This window comes from Neltuma alba, unplaced genomic scaffold, assembly GCF_004799145.2.
Source record: "Neltuma alba isolate B1F8T4 unplaced genomic scaffold, ASM479914v2 tig00011850_pilon, whole genome shotgun sequence".
NCBI classification, from domain to species: domain Eukaryota; kingdom Viridiplantae; phylum Streptophyta; class Magnoliopsida; order Fabales; family Fabaceae; genus Neltuma; species Neltuma alba.
Window position 1 is genome coordinate 793,267 of NW_021636455.1, and position 19,556 is coordinate 812,822.

The 19,556-nt window shown below is 36.7% G+C and overlaps 2 protein-coding genes across 2 annotated transcripts; both read left to right on the forward strand.

Moving 5' to 3' along the window:
• Positions 1-291: 291 nt before the first annotated feature.
• LOC114718413 (kinesin-like protein KIN-12B) lies at positions 292-7,427 on the forward strand. The gene is made up of 16 exons (XM_028903708.1): positions 292-643; positions 763-900; positions 988-1,071; positions 1,188-1,313; positions 1,399-1,458; positions 1,541-1,594; positions 1,679-1,771; positions 1,895-1,990; positions 2,242-2,387; positions 2,846-2,995; positions 3,077-3,206; positions 3,292-4,311; positions 4,422-4,520; positions 4,605-4,757; positions 4,849-5,688; positions 6,868-7,427. The coding sequence occupies exons 1-16, from the start codon at positions 332-334 to the stop codon at positions 7,168-7,170; spliced, it is 3,804 nt and encodes a 1,267-aa protein (XP_028759541.1). The 5' UTR covers positions 292-331; the 3' UTR covers positions 7,171-7,427.
• Positions 7,428-8,756: 1,329 nt separating this feature from the next.
• On the forward strand, positions 8,757-18,703 carry LOC114718512 (DNA topoisomerase 3-beta). The gene is made up of 15 exons (XM_028903853.1): positions 8,757-8,920; positions 9,007-9,063; positions 9,715-9,818; positions 10,926-11,019; positions 11,805-11,904; positions 12,656-12,899; positions 13,639-13,801; positions 13,881-14,000; positions 15,033-15,112; positions 15,208-15,486; positions 15,615-15,783; positions 16,494-16,622; positions 16,697-16,909; positions 17,349-17,528; positions 17,775-18,703. The coding sequence occupies exons 1-15, from the start codon at positions 8,897-8,899 to the stop codon at positions 18,405-18,407; spliced, it is 2,589 nt and encodes an 862-aa protein (XP_028759686.1). The 5' UTR covers positions 8,757-8,896; the 3' UTR covers positions 18,408-18,703.
• Positions 18,704-19,556: the final 853 nt, after the last annotated feature.

Sequence of the window (19,556 nt, forward strand, 5' to 3'; positions counted from 1 at the left end):
CATTTCCCAGAATGATTTGTTGTTGACCTCATTATCTCACTAAGATGGTGATTTATTGTTTGTGTAATTATATTATGGGGGAAAAATAGGCTTAAGCTAACGCCAGCTTCGGTTTAAAAAAAAAAAAAAAAGCCCAACGGGGCGCTCCAGATCTAACACAAATTCAAAAGCCGTCGTCCCCCTCCCCCCACCCTATACATTCAAATCCCCCATCTTCCCAACGGCTATATTTCCCTGCCTCTCTCTATCTCTTTCCTCCATCTCTCTCGCTTCTTTGTCTTCCTTTAGCCCTAGTCTCTTCTTCTCCCCTTCTCTCTCTAGAATCTCTGCAATGAAGCACTTCATGTTGCCAAGAAATGCAATCTTGAGGGACTCTCCTTCCCAGGAGCTCCCCTCTTCATCGAGCCCTAGTTCTTGTGCTAAGCCGAGGCCATCTCGGAAGCAGAAGTCTTCCAAGGAGAACGATCCTCCGCCAGATCTGAACGTTATGCTGTTAGATTCAAAGCCCTCGCCTGCAACTGCCGCCAAACTGAAGAGTCCGCTGCCCCCAAGGCCACCCTCCTCTAATCCCCTTAAGCGGAAGCTCAACATGGATACCCACCATGAGAATTCACTTCTGGGATCCTCTGATTCCGGTGTCAAGGTATCTTTACTTTGTCCAATTTTACATTCTATGTCTTCGGTACGATGGGCCAGGTTTGTCTATGCTTGAGGAAAAAAGGAGGACGATGTGGATTTCAAGATTCCCTTTTTATTTGTTAGGTTGTTGTTAGGATGAGGCCACCCTGCCAAGACAGGAATGAAGAAGACCTTATAGTACAGAAGACTTCCAGCGATTCCTTATCTATTAATGGCCAGACTTTCACATTTGATTCCGTTGCTGATACAGATGCTACACAGGCATGTTTTATAGTGAAGTGATACTTAAGTGACATCCTATTTACTTGATTTTTGGTGGTTAATATTCTGTCGCATTTCATCTTCCAGCAAGATATTTTCCAGCTTGTTGGGGTACCTCTGGTAGAAAATTGTTTGGCTGGATTTAATAGCTCAATATTTGCTTACGGACAGGTGCACTCGAACTTACCCTTTCGATTTGTTATTTCAGCACCCCTCTGTGATTTTGTAAATTTTTTCGGTTGCTGAGACTAATAATGATATTGAATCATTTTTCCGAATGTTAATAGACGGGGAGTGGGAAGACTTATACCATGTGGGGTCCTGCTAATGCTTTGTCAGAAGACAATTTAACAAACGATCAACAAGGCCTTACCCCACGCGTTTTTGAGCGACTCTTTTCCCGCATGAATGAAGTGAGCTTATAGTTCCATGCCTACGAAGTACTTTGAAGGATATATGCATTGTATGATGATATTCATTCTTGCATTTCTTTCGCAGGAGCAAATTAAGCATTCTGACAAACAACTCAATTATCAGTGCCACTGCTCTTTTCTTGAGGTTGACTGTATTTCTTTTCTTGTTTCTAACCTGCTTAACTTTAATATTTTGCTCCATCTGATCCAACATTTCGTTTCTGCAGATATATAATGAGCAGATCACAGATTTGTTAGACCCAAATCAAAGAAATCTTCAGGTAAAATCTAAGTTATTCTAGGTTTTCATGTTTTAAATTACTTTATACTAGAACTGATCATTTCATATTTTCTTGATCTTTCAGATTAGAGAGGATGTCAAATCTGGCATCTATGTAGAAAATCTTACAGAGGAGCAAGTGTGTACAGTGAAGGATGTAAGCCGACTTCTGCTAAAGGTTTGCTTCATAATACTTATTTTATCACATTTATTGTTTTAATTTTAATAAAAACGTGTTCTTGCTATGACTTCAACATGAGTTGAGTATCCCCATATGACAAAATGGAAGACAATAATGCAGGGATTGTCAAACAGGAGAATTGGTGCCACCAGTATAAATTCTGAGAGTTCCCGCTCGCATACTGTTTTCACTTGTGTTGTTGAATCTCGGTGCAAGGTAATACACCCCTCTCACCTCTGGAGATTGTTGAGTTGGTAATAGTAGTGAACTTCTCTTATTGCATTACGTAGCAGATGGTTTAAAATAACACTAGAATGAGGGCAAATCGTAGCCATTATGAACTTTTTGTTTTTGTATAGAGAAGACAATACTCTTCCCGACAATAGAATTGTTTATAGCATAATGTTCCCTTCTTACTCTGGGCATACATTACGGGAGGAGGTATTAAAGTAATTTCATGTTTGCAGAGCGCAGCAGATGGGATAAGCAGATTTAAATCCAGTAGAATCAACCTTGTTGATTTGGCTGGGTCAGAACGACAAAAATTAACTGGTGCTGCAGGAGAGCGCTTGAAGGAAGCTGGCAATATAAATAGATCACTCTCTCAGCTTGGGTAATGGTTCAATACGTGTATATCAACATTGACATTAGATATTAGAGATGGTGAAGTTTTTCAAATACCACACCATTTTGGTATCATAAGTAATTTTTTAAAAATGATAGTTTTATTGTTAACTGAATAGGAAAATTAAGCAGTTATTTATCAGCTGACTGACTTGTCTTCATGTCATCCAATTGCTCCTAACAATTGTTTGTGTAAATCTTATAGCTGAAATGTCACAGTTTTTCAAATCTACCATAGATGAAGTTAAGCACCATATTGGCTACAACAGTTTGCAACCTGAAAATTGTAATTTAAAAAATCTGTGGAAAAGAAGCAGATAAGTTAACTGAAATATTAGTTAGCATCTCTTTTTCATTTGACTAATACCTCCCTAGCAAACAAAATTCATTTTGTACATTTTATTTCATGTTAGTTCTTGTACTTACGGAAGTCTAATTGGATTGCAGGAATTTGATAAACATTCTTGCTGAAATTTCTCAAACAGGAAAGCAACGACATATACCTTATAGAGACTCTAGATTAACATTTTTATTGCAGGAGTCTCTTGGAGGAAATGCAAAATTAGCAATGGTTTGTGCTATTTCTCCAGCACAAAGGTAAGCACATAGCCTGGTGGTTTAGAACCTTTTCCTGTTACTCCCTCTCTCTGCCTGGTTTGACTTGACTCCGTATTGCAGCTGTAGGAGTGAAACTTTTAGTACACTGAGATTTGCACAACGTGCGAAGGCTATCAAGAACAAGGCTGTTGTTAATGAAGTCATGCAGGATGATGTGAACCACTTGAGGGAAGTGATACGCCAATTAAGGGTATATTTTCTTAAAGGGATTAATAATGTTTTGTTTTGCCATTATACATTTTATTTTAATGACTCAAAATGGAAGAATTCAACAGGATGAGCTGCATCGAGTTAAGGCAAAAGGTTGTAATCCAACTGACAGTGGAGGTAATTCAGCGGCATGGATCAAGAGAAGTTTGAATCTATTACAAGCTAGCTTCAATCGACCACCACCACTACCTTGTTTTGATGATGATGGTGATGAGGAGATGGAGATTGATGAGGAAGGTGTTGATGACCATGCCATAAGTTTCCACAATGCTAATATGCAGAATAATTGTAATATTATAGAGAAAAATGATAGAGAAGTCAATTCAGGTAATCAGGATGTGGCTGAGGCAGTTGAAGATAAAAGTAATCCTAGTTGCGCTGGTAATAAATTGTGGAATGAAGAATCATCCAGTGTAATGCTAAGCAACAGTTTCTCTTCTCCCATTGGTGAACCTAACAATGGTATTTGTCCTAGCATCTCAGCCTCAGATGTATCTCATGATTCTCCCAGTGCATTAATGGACTGTGGCTCCCCTGATAGTCTCAACATAGTTCAAAGTGATGTATCCCCTGTCCTTAAATCCCCAATGCCCAGTGTTTCACCTAGAATCAATAGCAGTAGGAAAAGTCTCAAGACCTCATTAACATTGTCAGCTTCTGAGAATCTTCATGCTGAAAGTAACTTGGGCACAAAGACCGTGCATCAGAAAAGCATAGCCACTGAAGTGTCTAGTCAGATAGCTCCAAATTCTCTTAGTAGAACTGAACATTTGGCAGCAAGCATCTGCCACGGTCTTGAGATCATTGAAAGTCACCGACGAAGTGCGGCCTTGGGGCGTTCATCATTTAGGTTTTCATTGAGGCCCACAGAGTCTAGGAGACTTACTCCAGTTGATAAAGTTGACGTGGGTGTGCAGACTTTTATTGAGGATAACATCACAGATAAAGATTCATTTGCATTTACCTGTAATTACTGTAAAAACAAAATGCAACTTGATGTTGATGAGACTGACAACTCAAACATGCAGTTGGTGCCTGTTGATTGCCCTGAGTCAGCTGATAAGCCAAAAAAGCAAATTCTGAAAGTAAGTAGAAGAATATTGGACATGTTTCTCAGTATATGTTAAATTTGTATTTAAATACTTATAATACTTGATGTTGATTGTTGATTGATAACCTTCCCTTTTCCTTGAAGGCAGTGGAGAAGGTTTTGGCAGGGTCTATCAGGAGAGAATTGGCCCTTGAAGAGTTCTGTGCAAAACAGACTTTTGAGATAATGCAGCTCAATCGTTTGGTAGGTGTCTTTGTTTATTAACAGCAGTCTTTGGCCATTGTTCTCCCCATCCTTTAGCGTGACTATTTTCAATCATATCTATAGGTGCAACAGTACAAGCATGAAAGGGAATGCAATGCCATAATAGCACAGAAAAGGGAAGATAAGATTCATCGCCTTGAGAGCCTTATGGATGGTGCTTTACCTACTGAGGAGTTTATGGAAGAAGAGCTGGTGTCACTCACACATGAGCATGAGGTGGAATAAAGTTGTTTTTTTTTTTCTTTCCCTTTTTTCAAAACCTGATGATATTGTTATATTACATGCTGATACCTGTAACTATCAACAGCTTTTAAAGGAGAACTATGAGAACCATCCGGAAGTTTTGAGAACAAAATTAGAGTTAAAAAGAGTACAAGATGAACTAGAAGAATATCGGAATTTTTGCAAATTAGGGGAGAGGGAAGTTTTGATGGAAGAGATTCAAAATTTAAGAAGCCAGCTTCAATTTTATATTGACTCTTCATCCACGTCAGCAAGGAAGCAATATCCATTATTGCAATTGACATATCCATCTGAACCCAGTTTGCCATCTACCCTTGCTACTATTCCACAATCAACAGATGAGAATTCTCAGCCAAATGCAAGTCCAGAATCAAATAAGGACAGCTTTGAGGTACGACTTGAACAAGAGAGAATTCAATGGGCTGAGGCAGAAAGCAAGTGGATTTCGATTTCTGAAGAACTGAAGGTTGAGCTTGAAGCTAACAGAGCACTAGCTGAAAAGAGGAAGCAGGAACTAGAAGCTGAGAAAAAGTGTGCTGAGGAACTCAGGGAAGCAATGCACATGGCTCTTGAAGGTCATGCACGGCTTCTAGAACAGTATGCAGATTTGGAAGAGAAACACATCCAACTGCTTGTAAGGCATAGAAGGATCATGGATGGAATTGACGATGTCAAGAAAGCAGCTTCCAGAGCAGGAGTAAGAGGAGCAGAGTCTAAGTTTATTAATGCCCTTGCTGCAGAAATATCATCATTAAAAGAAGGAAGAGAAAAAGAAAGGCGACTCTTAAGGGATGAGAATAGAGGGCTTCAGGCCCAATTGAAGGACACTGCCGAAGCAGTGCAAGCTGCAGGTGAACTGCTTGTGCGACTCAGAGAAGCAGAAGAAGCTATCAGTTCTGCACAGGTGAGGAAAAATTTATACTTTGTATTGCCATGGTTTATATAATATCAGCAGGCGGCTTAAAATACTGATTTTTCATTGCTGGTATGTTGTGGATAGAAGTCTCAAGGCTGTACTAGGATTTGATGCTTCCCTAGCATTTTTCTGGTGCTCTTTTAGTCCTAAATATAAGACTCATTTTATAATATAAATTACACTACAAAATGGGTCTTATATTTAGGACTGGAGGAGTATATTCCTATAAAAATTCTTTCAGCTGTTTGTGCTCACAAGCCTATTTGTTTCCCCTCTTCTCTTGCCCGAGAGAGAGAGAGAGAGAGCAAAGAGTAATAGTTATTCAAAGGTCGACCCTCACAGTGAAGGCAAATGATAATGATTGATAAGTGAAACTTGTGTTGATTAATCATTACTTTGTTCTCGTCACCAGATCTGAGGCATCATTGAAACCCTTATTTCCAGTGGCCTTAAAATGTTTTAGGTAAGTTTAGACAAACCTGAGGGTTTGCCCTATTACTATTTTCAAGTGGCCATGGAAAAGAAATATGGCCCAAAGTTTAACTAAGAATAGAAAGACAAGTATGAGAGGAAGAAAAAGAATAGAAAGACAAGTATGAGAGGAAGAAAAAGAATAGAAAGACAAGTATGAGAGGAAGAACTAAAATATTTACTTTGATCTTTGATTTTAAGATTCATTTGAAACGCACGGGCTATAATGGCTGATAAACAGGCCTTATGTTGAACAGTTTTCAAATACTTACAGTTCCATCATGCTCTCACTGTGTGCATTTATGCATAATCTTAAATGTAATTCATGTTCTCGTGAACTATTTTTCTATCATTATATTCGGTATGTCAAGCCATTTTCTATATCAAGGCATTGCCTTACACCTAAGTTAACAGTTTGGTTGTGATTTTGTTGCTTTCATTTCTCTTGTCTTGCACTAAAAGTGCTGTTATTACTTGTCTGTTCTTGGTTGAGCTATTGAAGTTAAACACACTTCCCACGTGCTATGAATTGCTGGCTCTTTGTTATCTTTCTTAGCAGGGTTAAGACATAAGAAACTGGGTAAATATAATGTTCCGCAAACAACGTTTGTAGCTTGTGTACAAGTGGTAAATTTGTAGAATGGCCAGTAACTTGGGTTTAATTATCCTAGTCTGACTTTGAGATATTATTTGCAGAAACGGGCTATGGATGCGGAGCAGGAAGCTGCAAAGGCATTCAAACAAATCGATAAGCTGAAGAAGAAACATGAGAAGGAAATGAGCACACTTAATGAACTCCTTGCAGAAGCTCGTTTGCATAAGGAAGCAATGCAACCCACTTACGATGATAATAATTTTGTCATGCCCAGTTATGATGAGCCAGTGGGGCCACATAGTTTGAATGGTCATTTTGAGCCCTATAATAATGCAGATGACGGTGAGCTTTCAAAATTAGCAGAACCATCATGGTTTTCTGGTTATGACAAATGCAACATATAGATCATCAACATAGTCTTTAATTTGTGTTCATTTTGTTCATATGATGTGATTGTGAAGATATGATTGTATTCTTTAATTTTTGTGAGCAGCATAAATGAGTGTCTCCCCCACATCTCTGACTTCTCACCGAAGTCTAAGCAAGTTCTGCGTTAGTTTGCCCTTAGGATCCAAGGTGTTTGGGAGCGTATATCAATTGTATTAAGGAAATCTGTCTTAGAATATGGGTAGTGATGAATCAGTTCTGGGCCAAAATTTTGAAAAGGATTTGCTATTTGCTAGCATATATTTGCGCTGTTGTCCTCTACATCACTGCAGTTCAAATGAAATGGTCATTTCAATGACCCTTACTTGTCAGTTTATTTAAAAAAACTTATTAACAAGACTTCTTTTTTTTGCCTGAAGTCAAACAAGACTCACCTTGTTCACATTGAGTGTTGTTGACTTATTATAATATGAAGTGGACTTGTTAAAGACTAGATTTAATTTGTCATTTTAGTAATTTTTACCTATTAATTTAGGAGGACAGATATAGCAATATGTTGAGCGTGCATTAAAAAAATTATTAAAACTTTTATTATACTCGTCATTTGAATAACTTTAATTTGTTGACACACCAAGCTAGTCGTAAAATAAGATGTTTGAAATAAATTATAGATATTTTTTTTCAAAAAAAAAGTACATTATGGAAATTTCGTTGAATACATTATAGAAATGAAAATTTTTGTTTAAATAATTTCTCATGTTTAAGTGTGCCTGCCCAAATGCATGATAATCACAGTAATTGCAATTAATACCATATCATTTGCCAACTTACATAATAACCTTAAATATTTTTTTAAATGCATTTAAGATTATAAATATAAATTACCAATTACATTTATTATTTTTGCTGTAAAAATTACTTTTATCAGGTCATTAAACCCACGCATATCATACTATTAGTGAAATAACAAACAAATTAAATTAATAATACAAAATTATTCACACAAATGGAAAATTTTTTAGCGTGTTTATTATATAAAACTTTAAAGGTTGGATATTATTTAAATGTAACTTTTTTTGCCAACTATTTAAATATAACTTACATTTTAGAGGATTATTTAAAATTTAATCTATATTTTATAAAGTTCAATTGTTCCTGGTTTGCGTTTCAAAACAAACGCTGCTCAAGATCATAGGTTAAAAACATATATGATATACATTTTAAAATTTCAAATTATCATGAATAGTGAAATAATAGAAAAACTTATGCTCCAAATAGCTCATTTTAACTGTGGCATTAACTGACAATAATTGGATTAAGAAAATACTCTTTAAATACGACTAAAGATCTAAATATAAACTGTGAATGAAAATATTTATATTAGAATTACACAACAATGCTCGATTTCAATTCAATTATATTGCAATATATTGGATAACTATACGCCCATCATTCATTTTCCCTTCGCGTATACGCTTGAAAAATTCGTTAATTTTTGTCAATTTTTTTCCGAACCAAATTAGAGTCATTTTACTTTTTGGTGAAAATAGTAATCTCTTTTGTTCTGGCGAATCTCATTTACTCGCATATCACAAACCTTGGCAAAAAGTTTTCCTGCCAGTCACCGAGGGAATCCTGCCTCGACGGGCAATAAAGGAGTTCAGCAGTAAACTAGGAGCGAGATAGTAGATACAGAGATACATCTACAAGGGAGTAGAAAAGCAAATCTCTTCAATAATCGATATGGCTCCTCCCAAAGTTCTCATGGTTACTAACCCAAGTTTTGATTGTTTGGTATACTTTCATGGATTGCTTTGCGAATTTTGGTTCTTATATGCTGTCGTCGCTTACAGGTCGCAGAGAAGCCTAGCATTGCTTTTTCTATTGCGTCTGTTCTCTCCCGCGGTCAGGTACTCTGGCCTGTGCTATTCCTCTGCTTGCATGCTTGCGATGTTGAAACCTTAAGCTTCAGTTTAGTCCACTACGGGCTTCCTAATACAGCAATAATAAGAAAAAAGTAGGACCGCACGAGTCTACTGTGGAAGCTTCATTCTTGCTGTATTTGACAAGTTTATCTCCAAGAAAAATTGGTATTTTTTTGGCCCCTTGGGGTGGGGAGCGTGTGTGACTGTGGGAAAGAAAGGTTGCTACTTTCATTTCGTTTTGGCCTAGTATTTGTATTTATAATATTTATGAAATATTGAAACTCAGTGATTAGTGATCATTCTCTATTTCCTAGTCCTCTTTCATCCGGAACTTATTCATTGTTAATGTATTATTTTTAGTTGGATTTATCGCTTTGGTAGACTATGAAACAAGAAATCTTCAGTAAGATGTTAATTGTTAAAGCTTTCACTAGTTTATGAAATAAATTTCATTCATCGGTCTCTTAACTTTTTCCTTTTTGTTGTTAATTTTGAATTAGCTCATTCCATTGTGCTTTTTGTGCCGTTATGTTCTTGACCGTCAATGTTTTCCATTTCTCGGCTTAGAATGTCCTTTTTCTAGCGCTGTATTCATTAAAATTTCATTGATTTTTGAAATGCACTGTGTGTATGCAGATGTCTACAAGAAAAGGAAGCACAGAAATTCACGAATTTGAGGGGATATTTCTTGGATCCCGTGCACACTTCAAAGTAACATCAGTTATTGGGCATATATTTAGGTCCTTTTCTATCAACTCTGGCAAATAAATACTCAATTCTTAGGACTTCTATAAATACTGCATTATACATTGGTACTCCCTTTATAATTATTCATCAATCGTTCCTGACTCAGCAAGAATAAGTTTACGTCCATACTTTCTGATTCATGGCAGACTCCTCTCTTTCCTTCAGGATGAATTTCTGGTAGTGGATACTTTATGGCATTATGCTATGGTATCTTGATCTTGTACTCCCCCACAAAGACCAAATACTTCAATTTTCAAAGATTGCTAACCAACTTAACTGTTCATGGAGGAAAATTTCTAAAACGGTGTCGGCCCCCCCCCTTTTTTTGGGGAAAATGAGTCACGTCATATTTGTTGAGTTGATTATGCTCATATATAGGTGTTATCTTGTGTTACTGGAGCGGATTATAATCTTGATCATCTTGCTGGAATTAGGCTGTAGAGACTGAGAGGCAGAAAATAAATTAAGTTTATTAGTCAAATATGGAAAATAGGATTAAATTATTTTATCTTTAGAAAAATGGTGGACCGAGACTCTGATTATGTATTGATTTACCATCTTTTCCAGCAACGGACAACTTGTTACTAATCTTTTTTGAGGGTTGACTGTGTGGGAGAGAGATAATGCATTACATGTATCACTATCACCTTCATTGGTAATCAACACACTGGCACAGATTTTGGTGGAACAGAACCCATGATCTTACTTCTTTCCCTTCATTATCCTTCAGGGGAATTGTCATTGAATTAATGTTAATGGGAATTATAGAAACTTGGAATAAAAAGAATTTGCGGTCTTGAGGCAGGTAAGGAGGCGTGAAAATGAATTTTTTTCCTTGCGATTCTGTTCAGAAAGAGAAAACAATAGTGCATCCAGTGATAATTAAGTGGCTTGAGTTGTTTAGCATGAACATCTATATCTGTTATATGGTACAACTTCGTTGTCTTTGGAAGTGCAACTACTGGAAAGTAGCAGCGTCCTTGCTTTTCTGCTCATTTCATTTATGGGGATGGCCATGCTACTGTTTGCATATTGCACAAGCCTAAGCTTTCGTTGATTTAATATTAAACACAGTCTTTCTTCCTCTCTTGTCAATTTAGTGTAGATTTTCCTGCTAAATATCAGGATTGGACAGCTATAGATCCTTCAGATCTTTTTCAAGCTCCAGTTATAAAGAATGAATCAAACCCAAAGGTAATTCCTACACTTATATAGTTCAAATTTGAAGGTAAAATGGCTTTATTTTCCTTTATCCTTGATACCCAAAGCGAGATCCAACTTGATCATACTTTATATGCTATGAGAATATATCTCCAAATAAGACTTTAATAAAAGAATTCATCTATGGGTTACTTGGTCGAAGAAGCTCAAATATCATGTCAAAAAATTATAGCACTTTAAAGCTTAAGCTGTTAGCAAGGTGCTTTTTTGCCTCCTTTCGCCTTTTCATTAACAAGGGTTTAGGAATTCCCCCCCCCCCTTTAAATAACTGCCAAGTTGTTACAGCTTTGTTTTGGAAGTTTAAAGCTCCTTATCAGGTTGACTTTTGTTTAGATTGTGATACTTGATAGGATCAACATGAGCCATTTGTTACAGACTTTTATAGATGCATAGACATCACAAAGGCCTTTTCCCCTGACTTTTTTATGCACTGAAACGAAAAGCCATCTCTTTCCTACATGGTTTTGAGGTTTTTGGAGGAAAATGAAGAATACGGTGCTTTGGAATTACAATTTTTATGTGGTGTTTGATGCATTTTGATAAAGAGAAGTGCCAGAATTTTAACCCTGTAGTTTTTTAATTCACCTCTGTTGGATAGCCAGTCAGAATTTTTTTTTAATAGATCTCTGTTTTTCCTTCTAATATTTGTCAAGTATTAGTTCAACCCAATGCTTAAAGAGTGTCATCTGCATTTGGTCTTGTTTATGGACCTTCATTCGTTATTTATATCAGAATGTTTTTTTTTTCACCCCATTAAGGCACATATATGTAGACATCTAAATCAAGAAGCTCGTGGATGTCATTATTTGGTATTGTGGTTAGACTGTGATCGTGAAGGAGAAAATATATGTTTTGAAGGTAATTGTAATCTTATTTCTATTAACATTATATGACTGTCATTATTATTCTTTATTTCCTTCATTTCTTGATATTTTAGTAGGTCTAATGCATATGAACCTTGTCACTGGAATGTAAAATATTATTTTGGTAACACGAGCTTAAAAGTAGGAGAAAGCTGCCTTTAATTATTGCTAACTGCTTTTCTTTGTATTTTGTTTTTTGTCCTTCAAATGTTGTCAGCCGTGCTTCCATTAATATGAAACCAAAACCTAGGCTTCTTGCTATTTATTTCTTGAGAGTGTAATGGAATTTAATTCAATCATGATCAATATCTGTTGAAAATAAACGTATTTTCCCAGAAACTTACCTTCTTTACTTTGACCTATACTACTGAACGTAACCAACAAAAAATATTCAAGACCCTACCTTGAATTAAGGCTATTCTAGATGTAATTAGCTTCTTATCAGCATAATAATGCTAGACGCCTCATGCGGTAATGTTAATACCCATGCATACGCAGGGAACATAGAGATATATCGTGTTATGATGTGCATGGTTTTTGTAGCTAGAGGTTGTCCTTGCTAAATTTCCAGTATCCCTTCTGGCTCAGTGGATACTGGAGGTGACTCAATCTTACTCTAGTATATTGAATGAATATATTCTTCCCTGAACTGAGCTCATGCTTATCTGTTTTATTTGATATGCTTTATATTTTGAGTCATAGTAGAAATTTCAAAATTTGAAAGATTTGAATATCATTTTCCCCAGTTATAAAATCAACTAGCTTCAATGTAAATGAAGCTCGGAAGAGGATTTTTCGTGCACGCTTTTCTTCTGTTACTGAGAAGGATATTCTGAAGGCTCTGGATGAACTTGTGGAACCCAACAGAGATGAGGCACTGGCAGTGGATGCTAGGCAGGAGATTGATTTAAAAGTTGGGGTTGCCTTTACTCGATTTCAGACGAGTTATTTCCAGGGAAAATATGGGAACCTAGATGCCAGAGTTATATCGTTAGTTTCCTGCTCACTTCTCTTTTTTGATTGTGACTTGTCTTCTATACGCTGTTGTGCTATTTTCTTCTATCGTTTCTTTTAAGTCATAAATAATGGTAGTATTATGTCTCTCCTAACAGGTAGTCTCACTTTCTTGTTAAGAACTGTCAAGATGCAGAATTATGCAACTTTCACATATACCAAATTATTCTCATCAGCAAAGTAATGGTGGATTAATTGAATAGAACCTTATAGTTATTCCTTTCTTTGGTGCTTCAACATAAGCCACGCCCCAAGCTAAATGTTGAAGTTAGTGGTGTAACCTGAGTGCACTGAGGTTTGCTTCTTCTAGGTTTGAAACGGACTGAAAACTGGATCACTGAAATAATATCAGGCTATTCTGACTGTCACTGAACCACAGCTTGCACCAACAGCAATTGGTCGAGTATATTCATTGGGTTTTGTTGGCTCACAATTATACGCCATATCAAAATAGTTGTTATTTTTATATCAGCGTTTTGCCTTCATTGTGCTTTGTTCTTTGGTTCATCTCCAAAGATGTGTTTGGGCACCAGGAAGGGGGTAGTTTTTCTACTTTTTAGGCTGAGAATACATCGCAAATTGGTGACACAAGGCCACAAATACCACTAATTTCTAATTTTTTAATTAAATTCTATTTAGTGGCATTCTTAATAATTCAATTCAAATTTTAGCATCACTAGACTGATTGATTCCGTCACTTGCTTGTGTATTTCAGCTATGGGCCATGTCAAACTCCTACCTTAGGCTTTTGTGTGCAGCGGTATTTGCAAATAAATACCTTCAAACCAGAAAAGTTTTGGACTCTGCACCCTTACATAACACACAATGGCTATGAAATTCAGCTAGAATGGAACCGAGGCAGATTATTTGACATGAATGTAAAATCTTTATTCTTTTGCATTGTACTTTTTTCAAGATCTTGGAAGATATCCTTTTTATGCTTAATCAACTTTGCAGGTTGCTGTTATGTTTCAAAAGTTAGTAACTGAAAATGGACTTTTGGAAGTTACTGATGTATCTGAAGAACAGAAAACTAAAAGCCGCCCTGTTGGTCTGAATACAGTCAATCTTCTGAAGGTTAGGAAAAAAACGCTGGGGAAGATAGGTTTATTTCTTTGCTCTAATATTAAAACATTTATAGTGTCTGTCTAGATCCAACAAGTTATGGCCATAATTACGGATTATTTGCTTCTTAGCCGACCAGTGTTTGACAAACATTTTTCTGTGTCAGCTAATTGAAGAAAGGAGAGTTTTATCATTATGGACTGGCTGAATGCCTCTATTTCATTGCAAAAATAATGTGAAATTAACATTTCTTCTAGAACCAAGAAGTTATGGCCATAATTACGGATTATTTGCTTCTTAGCTGACCAGTGTTTGACCAACATTTTTCTTTGTCAGCTAATTGAAGAAAGGAGAGTTTTATCATTATGGACTAGCTGAATGCCTCTATTTCATTGCAAAAATAATGTGAAATTAACATTTCTAAGTAATCATGAAAGATGTTTTTCATCTTGGCACTGAATGGAAGTAAAGATGAATTAGTTTGATATTAGACTTTGATATCATCAATTTATTATGATGCTAGTCTAAACCCACCCCGCCGCCCCTTCCCCCCTCCCCCAAAAAAAAAAAAAAAATCCCGCTCCAAGTATCTGATTAAGGGCGAATGAAACAGTAAGATTACATTACCATGCCATTTGAGTTGAAAGCTCGCTAAATGGTAAGAGATCGTAATGCTAGATGCATTTTTTTCATGACTTTCTGTCCCTGGCTGGAGAATGGGTATTTGACTATGAGGTTGAGTTTAGTACAGAAGGAACAATACCCAGATATTTTTTCTTGGGATGGTGAGAAGCGTTGACCAGCTTGTTAACAATATTTTCTTTTCTTAAATGAAAACAACTATTATCTTTTGCTTTCTTTTCTTAAATATAACAGGAAGTTATTTTTTTCCTTGGGCCATTAAAGCAGTTCAAATTTGTGCTCGTGAAGATTGAAACTTTACTTTCAAGGCTCAGTTTGTTGAATGTTTATGGTTTTAATTTGTACCTTCATTTGTTTGATGAACGTAAATTGTAGCTTGAGTACAATGTTTGTTCTATCCAGGTTGCGTCAAGTGCTTTAGGATTTGGACCTCAGTTGGCCATGCAACTAGCTGAGCGCTTGTATACTCAAGGTTTCATCAGGTTTTTTTCATAATATGTTTTGTATCTTATATTATAATGTCGCATGTAATGTAGATATTGAACATTTGATTGGTTTCTGCATGTTGCTTCTCTAGCTATCCGCGCACAGAAAGCACAGCATACCCGCCTTCATTTGACTTTCAGGGTGTACTCTCTGCACAAGCAAATAATCCGATATGGGGTCATTATGTCCAGGGGCTACTCACCAATGGTTATCACAAACCTCGATTAGGAACAGATGTAGGTGATCACCCTCCTATCACCCCAATGCGGTCAACTTCTGAGGATATGGTAGGCAGTGACGCATGGAAGTTGTACCAATATGTCTGTCAGCACTTCATGGGAACAGTCTCCCCTGATTGCAAGTATAAAAGGTAAAAGGTGTTCCCTTTCACCCTTTCTGCTGTTATGATTTTGATTCAACTAGGACAAGCATTCTTACAACTTTAGAGATTAGAATTCAAATTCAGAAATAACGTGCCTTTTTCGCCTTTCATTCCAGGAGAAAGGTAGAATTTTCAGTCGGTGGAGAGTCCTTTCATTGTACAGGGATGCATGTTACTGCCAAAGGATTTACAACCATTATGCCTTGGTTAGCAGTAAATGATAAAAATATTCCATCCTTTGCAAGAGGGCAGAAAATTGATGTGTCAAAAATGGAGCTATGCGAGGTAACTTGAATTTCCCTTACTCAAATTCAGTGCCTATACAAAGTCTGGGATTTTAATTCTTACTTCAACTCTTTTTGTCCTACCTAGTTTTTTCTCTCCTTTTTAGGGATTTTTTGTTGTTGTTGGAAATGGGTTCTATTCTGGGGGTTACATGGGCCATGGGCGCTTCTAAATTCAAGTTGTACTTGCATGTGCACTGCAATGGGTACTTCAAAATAAGTATCATGCAATTTTTTGAAAGAAAAGATTTCTTTCATTGCATGCTAGAATTGGACAAATTGCGTTAATCCCGCTGTTATTTGCTCAGTGTTTTACTGCTTCCTATGTTTGTGGTTTGCTCTGGTTTCACAACCAGCTGTTGTTTAAAAAAATAAATAAATAAATAAATTGCAAGTGTGCTTATAAGCTAATTCTTAAGTTTTGAAATTAAACATTAAAAAAGTTCACTCTTTTGGTCCTTATATTTAAAAAAAAAAAAAAAGAAAGAAAGAAAATTACTGTATCCTCCATCTTTTCTTGCATCCTACCATTACCTTTACTTGGCAACAATAGGAGGTTGTAGCTTGGATACAATTGGGATAAAAGTTTAGGTTGATGAGATCTTATGGTTAAACATGAAGAGAAAAGGGGGGAGTTATGAAAGTCAGGCTGCATTTGAAAGCCTATTATTTTGAACATGCATCTGACACCTGAAATAATAAATTTTACAGGGGACCACTACCCCTCCAGATTATCTGAGTGAAAGTGAGCTGATTTCCCTTATGGAGAAGAATGGGATCGGAACAGATGCGTCAATTCCTGTACATATCAACAACATTTGTGAGCGGAATTATGTGCAGGTTGTGGATATAGATATGCCAATCTAGAATGTTCTTCAATGTATTGGTTATTCACTTCAATAACAACATTGCAGGTACAAGCAGGCAGGAAGCTTATCCCAACTCCGTTAGGTGTGAGTTTAATAAGAGGTTATCAGTCAATTGATCCAGACCTCTGCCTACCTGATATCCGTAGCTTCATTGAGCAGCAAATTACTCTCATCGCTAAGGGTCAGATAGATCATTCTCATGTTGTGCAGCATGTGCTACAACAATTCAAGCAGAAGTTTAGTTACTTTGTTAAGAAGGTTGGTTGACCTCACTATCGATTCTATATTTTTGGTCACCATATGACCACATGGATCCATGAGTTCGAGTTTTTTTTTTTTTAATAATTATTCTCAGAACATGGTACCTTTTCATTTCTTTATTTTCTGTCGAGTTAACAACTTAAACCAAAATTTGTTTGTCTCTGTTACATCTTCCTCTTTCCCCTATTCTGACTCCATGCAACATTGAATTGTTTGATTAAAGATTCAAAATTTTTGTGATATTTATCTTTATATATGATTCTTTAATTTTCATGTGGTGGGCCTTTATTGGACTGTGGTGCACATGCTTCTGACGTGCTTTACGGTTCTGGTCCATGTTTTTAGGCCAGCATAACATATGCTAGTAAGTTGCTGAGTTCATGGATAGACGGTTACAGTGTTCTAATTATATTCATCTCCCTTCTATCTGGATCAGATTGAAAATATGGATGCATTATTTGAAGCACAATTCTCCGCACTTACTGATTCAGGGCGTACTCTTAGTAAATGTGGTAAATGCTTGCGGTATATGAAGTTCATTTCTTCTCAGCCACCACGATTGTATTGTAATACATGTGAGGAGGTTTACTATCTTCCACAAAAGGGAACAATTAAGGTAATGCATTTTTCTGGCCAAAGAAGGTAGCATATTTTACCTATCAAATTACATGGACTCAAATCTTCTTTCAAGTTAGTGAAAGACAAAAAACTGCCTCCGTGATTTTTTATATACGCAGTATACACTTACTATTTCTATTTATTTGAGATTGCCTTTTTTGCTATGTTTTGTTGTGTCCGATATCTGTTTAACCATACTTGAATTAACTGAAGATTTAGCAAAGCAATTGATCTTCTTCCCCAGCTGTACAAGGAACTGGCTTGTCCTTTGGACAACTTTGAGCTTTTGATCTGCTCCATGCCTGGCCCAGAGGGCAAATCATTCCCACTCTGCCCATACTGCTACAGCAATCCTCCATTTGAGGGCATTGAAGCACTCATCAATACAGCTAAAATTGGTGCTTCTGGCAAGCTAGGGAAGGGAGCTGGCATGCCATGCATCCTCTGTCCTCATCCCACTTGCCCAAACTCTCTGGTTTCTCAAGGGGTCTGTGCTTGCCCTGAGTGTAGTGGGACCCTTTTCTTGGACCCAGTAAGCGCTCCCAAGTGGCGACTCTATTGCAATATGTGCAATTGCCTTGTTCTTCTTCCTCAAGGTGCTCATAGAATCTCCACAACTCAGGAACGATGCCCTGATTGTGACTCTACGATCATAGAAGTGGACTTCAACAAGAAAACAACTCCTCTGGAAGATGGAGCTACACTGCACCGTGGTTGTGTTCTTTGTGATGAGTTGCTTCATTCCCTTGTGGAGATGAAACATGGGAAGAGTTTCGGTTCAAGAGGTAGAGGGAGAGGCAGGTGGAGGGGAAGGGGAAGGGGAGGCCGTGGTAGAGGAAAAATGATTGACCCAAAAATGAGTTTCCGAGACTTTTAAGCACTCCCTTTCACGTCTTTGTCAATTCGAAGAAGTACATTATTATGGAGCATGAGCTGGCAGTTCGTTTGGATGATCCTTTGGTTCATTAATTTGAATGTATAATTTGGTTCTTGCAAAGTTTCTCTAATGTTAGATATTCACTCAATTTTTCGCTGTTATCCCCTCCATGAGATGCACGGTTGTAGCATTATTGATTGATTGATTACTTGTTTGCAATGGGTCGAATGTGCATGGATTTTGTTGTCACTTGATGTAAAGAGCATGTTGGTGTGGTTTAATTTATTTTGGTAAAATGTTGGCGTGGTTTAATTGAAAGAATGATCTAACAAGAGCCGTGTAAATATGGCTTAACCTAATTGAAAGAATGATCTGACAAGAGCCGCGTAAAGATGGCTAAAGGTTAAGCTGTTGAGATAGGGAAATATGTTTATTTATTAGTTTTAAGATTCAGCAGAGTAAAATGGTCGTGTTATATTTTTTATGACATCTTATTTCTAAAAATTATTTTTTTGGCTGAACTACAAAATTTGTTGCATCGCAAAAAAAAAAAAAAAACCGTCAGTGTTTTGTAACTAAAGAAGTGTGAGACGTTGGGCTTGTTTGGATGCTCAAAAACCGTGGTTTCAGAAACATTTTTCCGCAAAACGAGGTAACCTCCTCCACATTTATTTCGTAATCCGTAAAAGCACTTCTGAAACCATGGTTTGGTTTTTATCCAAACACTCCCGTTATCTCGTCACATGTTCGTTCGCAAGTGCAATACATAAAAGAAGATATTTGCACCAGTGACATGTCGGTGGCCTAAAATCCTGCTTATAACAGAGGAGGTTGAGCTTGCGTAAGATTTTAGAAATGAAGTTATCTCCGAGTTAAAATGATATATATATATATATATATATTCTTCTTTTTTTTTTGGGGGGGAAGAGTTCCGCGATGTTTGGCATCAACTACCATTGCAGGATTTTTTTTGACTCGCGTAAGGATAAAAATGAAAAATTGGGGGAAAAAATTTGACGCTTAGCTAATTTTAACCACACTGTGAAATACAGTTGGCAAGTGCTTATAATATAATTTTAGCTGCTTATCATGGCCGAAATTTATCTTATTGAATTAATTGTGATGTGTCAGATTTGACTTTCATCTTTC

Bases quoted from the DNA above. Each gene is read 5' to 3' on its own strand.
- LOC114718413 (XM_028903708.1), top strand. From the start codon at position 332: ATGAAGCACTTCATGTTGCCAAGAAATGCAATCTTGAGGGACTCTCCT. The intron at 2,996-3,076 runs GTAAGCACATAG...TCCGTATTGCAG, and splicing joins GCTATTTCTCCAGCACAAAG to CTGTAGGAGTGAAACTTTTA. The intron at 4,312-4,421 runs GTAAGTAGAAGA...TTTTCCTTGAAG, and splicing joins CAAAAAAGCAAATTCTGAAA to GCAGTGGAGAAGGTTTTGGC.
- LOC114718512 (XM_028903853.1), top strand. From the start codon at position 8,897: ATGGCTCCTCCCAAAGTTCTCATG. The intron at 16,910-17,348 runs GTTGGTTGACCT...TATCTGGATCAG, and splicing joins TTAGTTACTTTGTTAAGAAG to ATTGAAAATATGGATGCATT. The intron at 17,529-17,774 runs GTAATGCATTTT...CTTCTTCCCCAG, and splicing joins CACAAAAGGGAACAATTAAG to CTGTACAAGGAACTGGCTTG.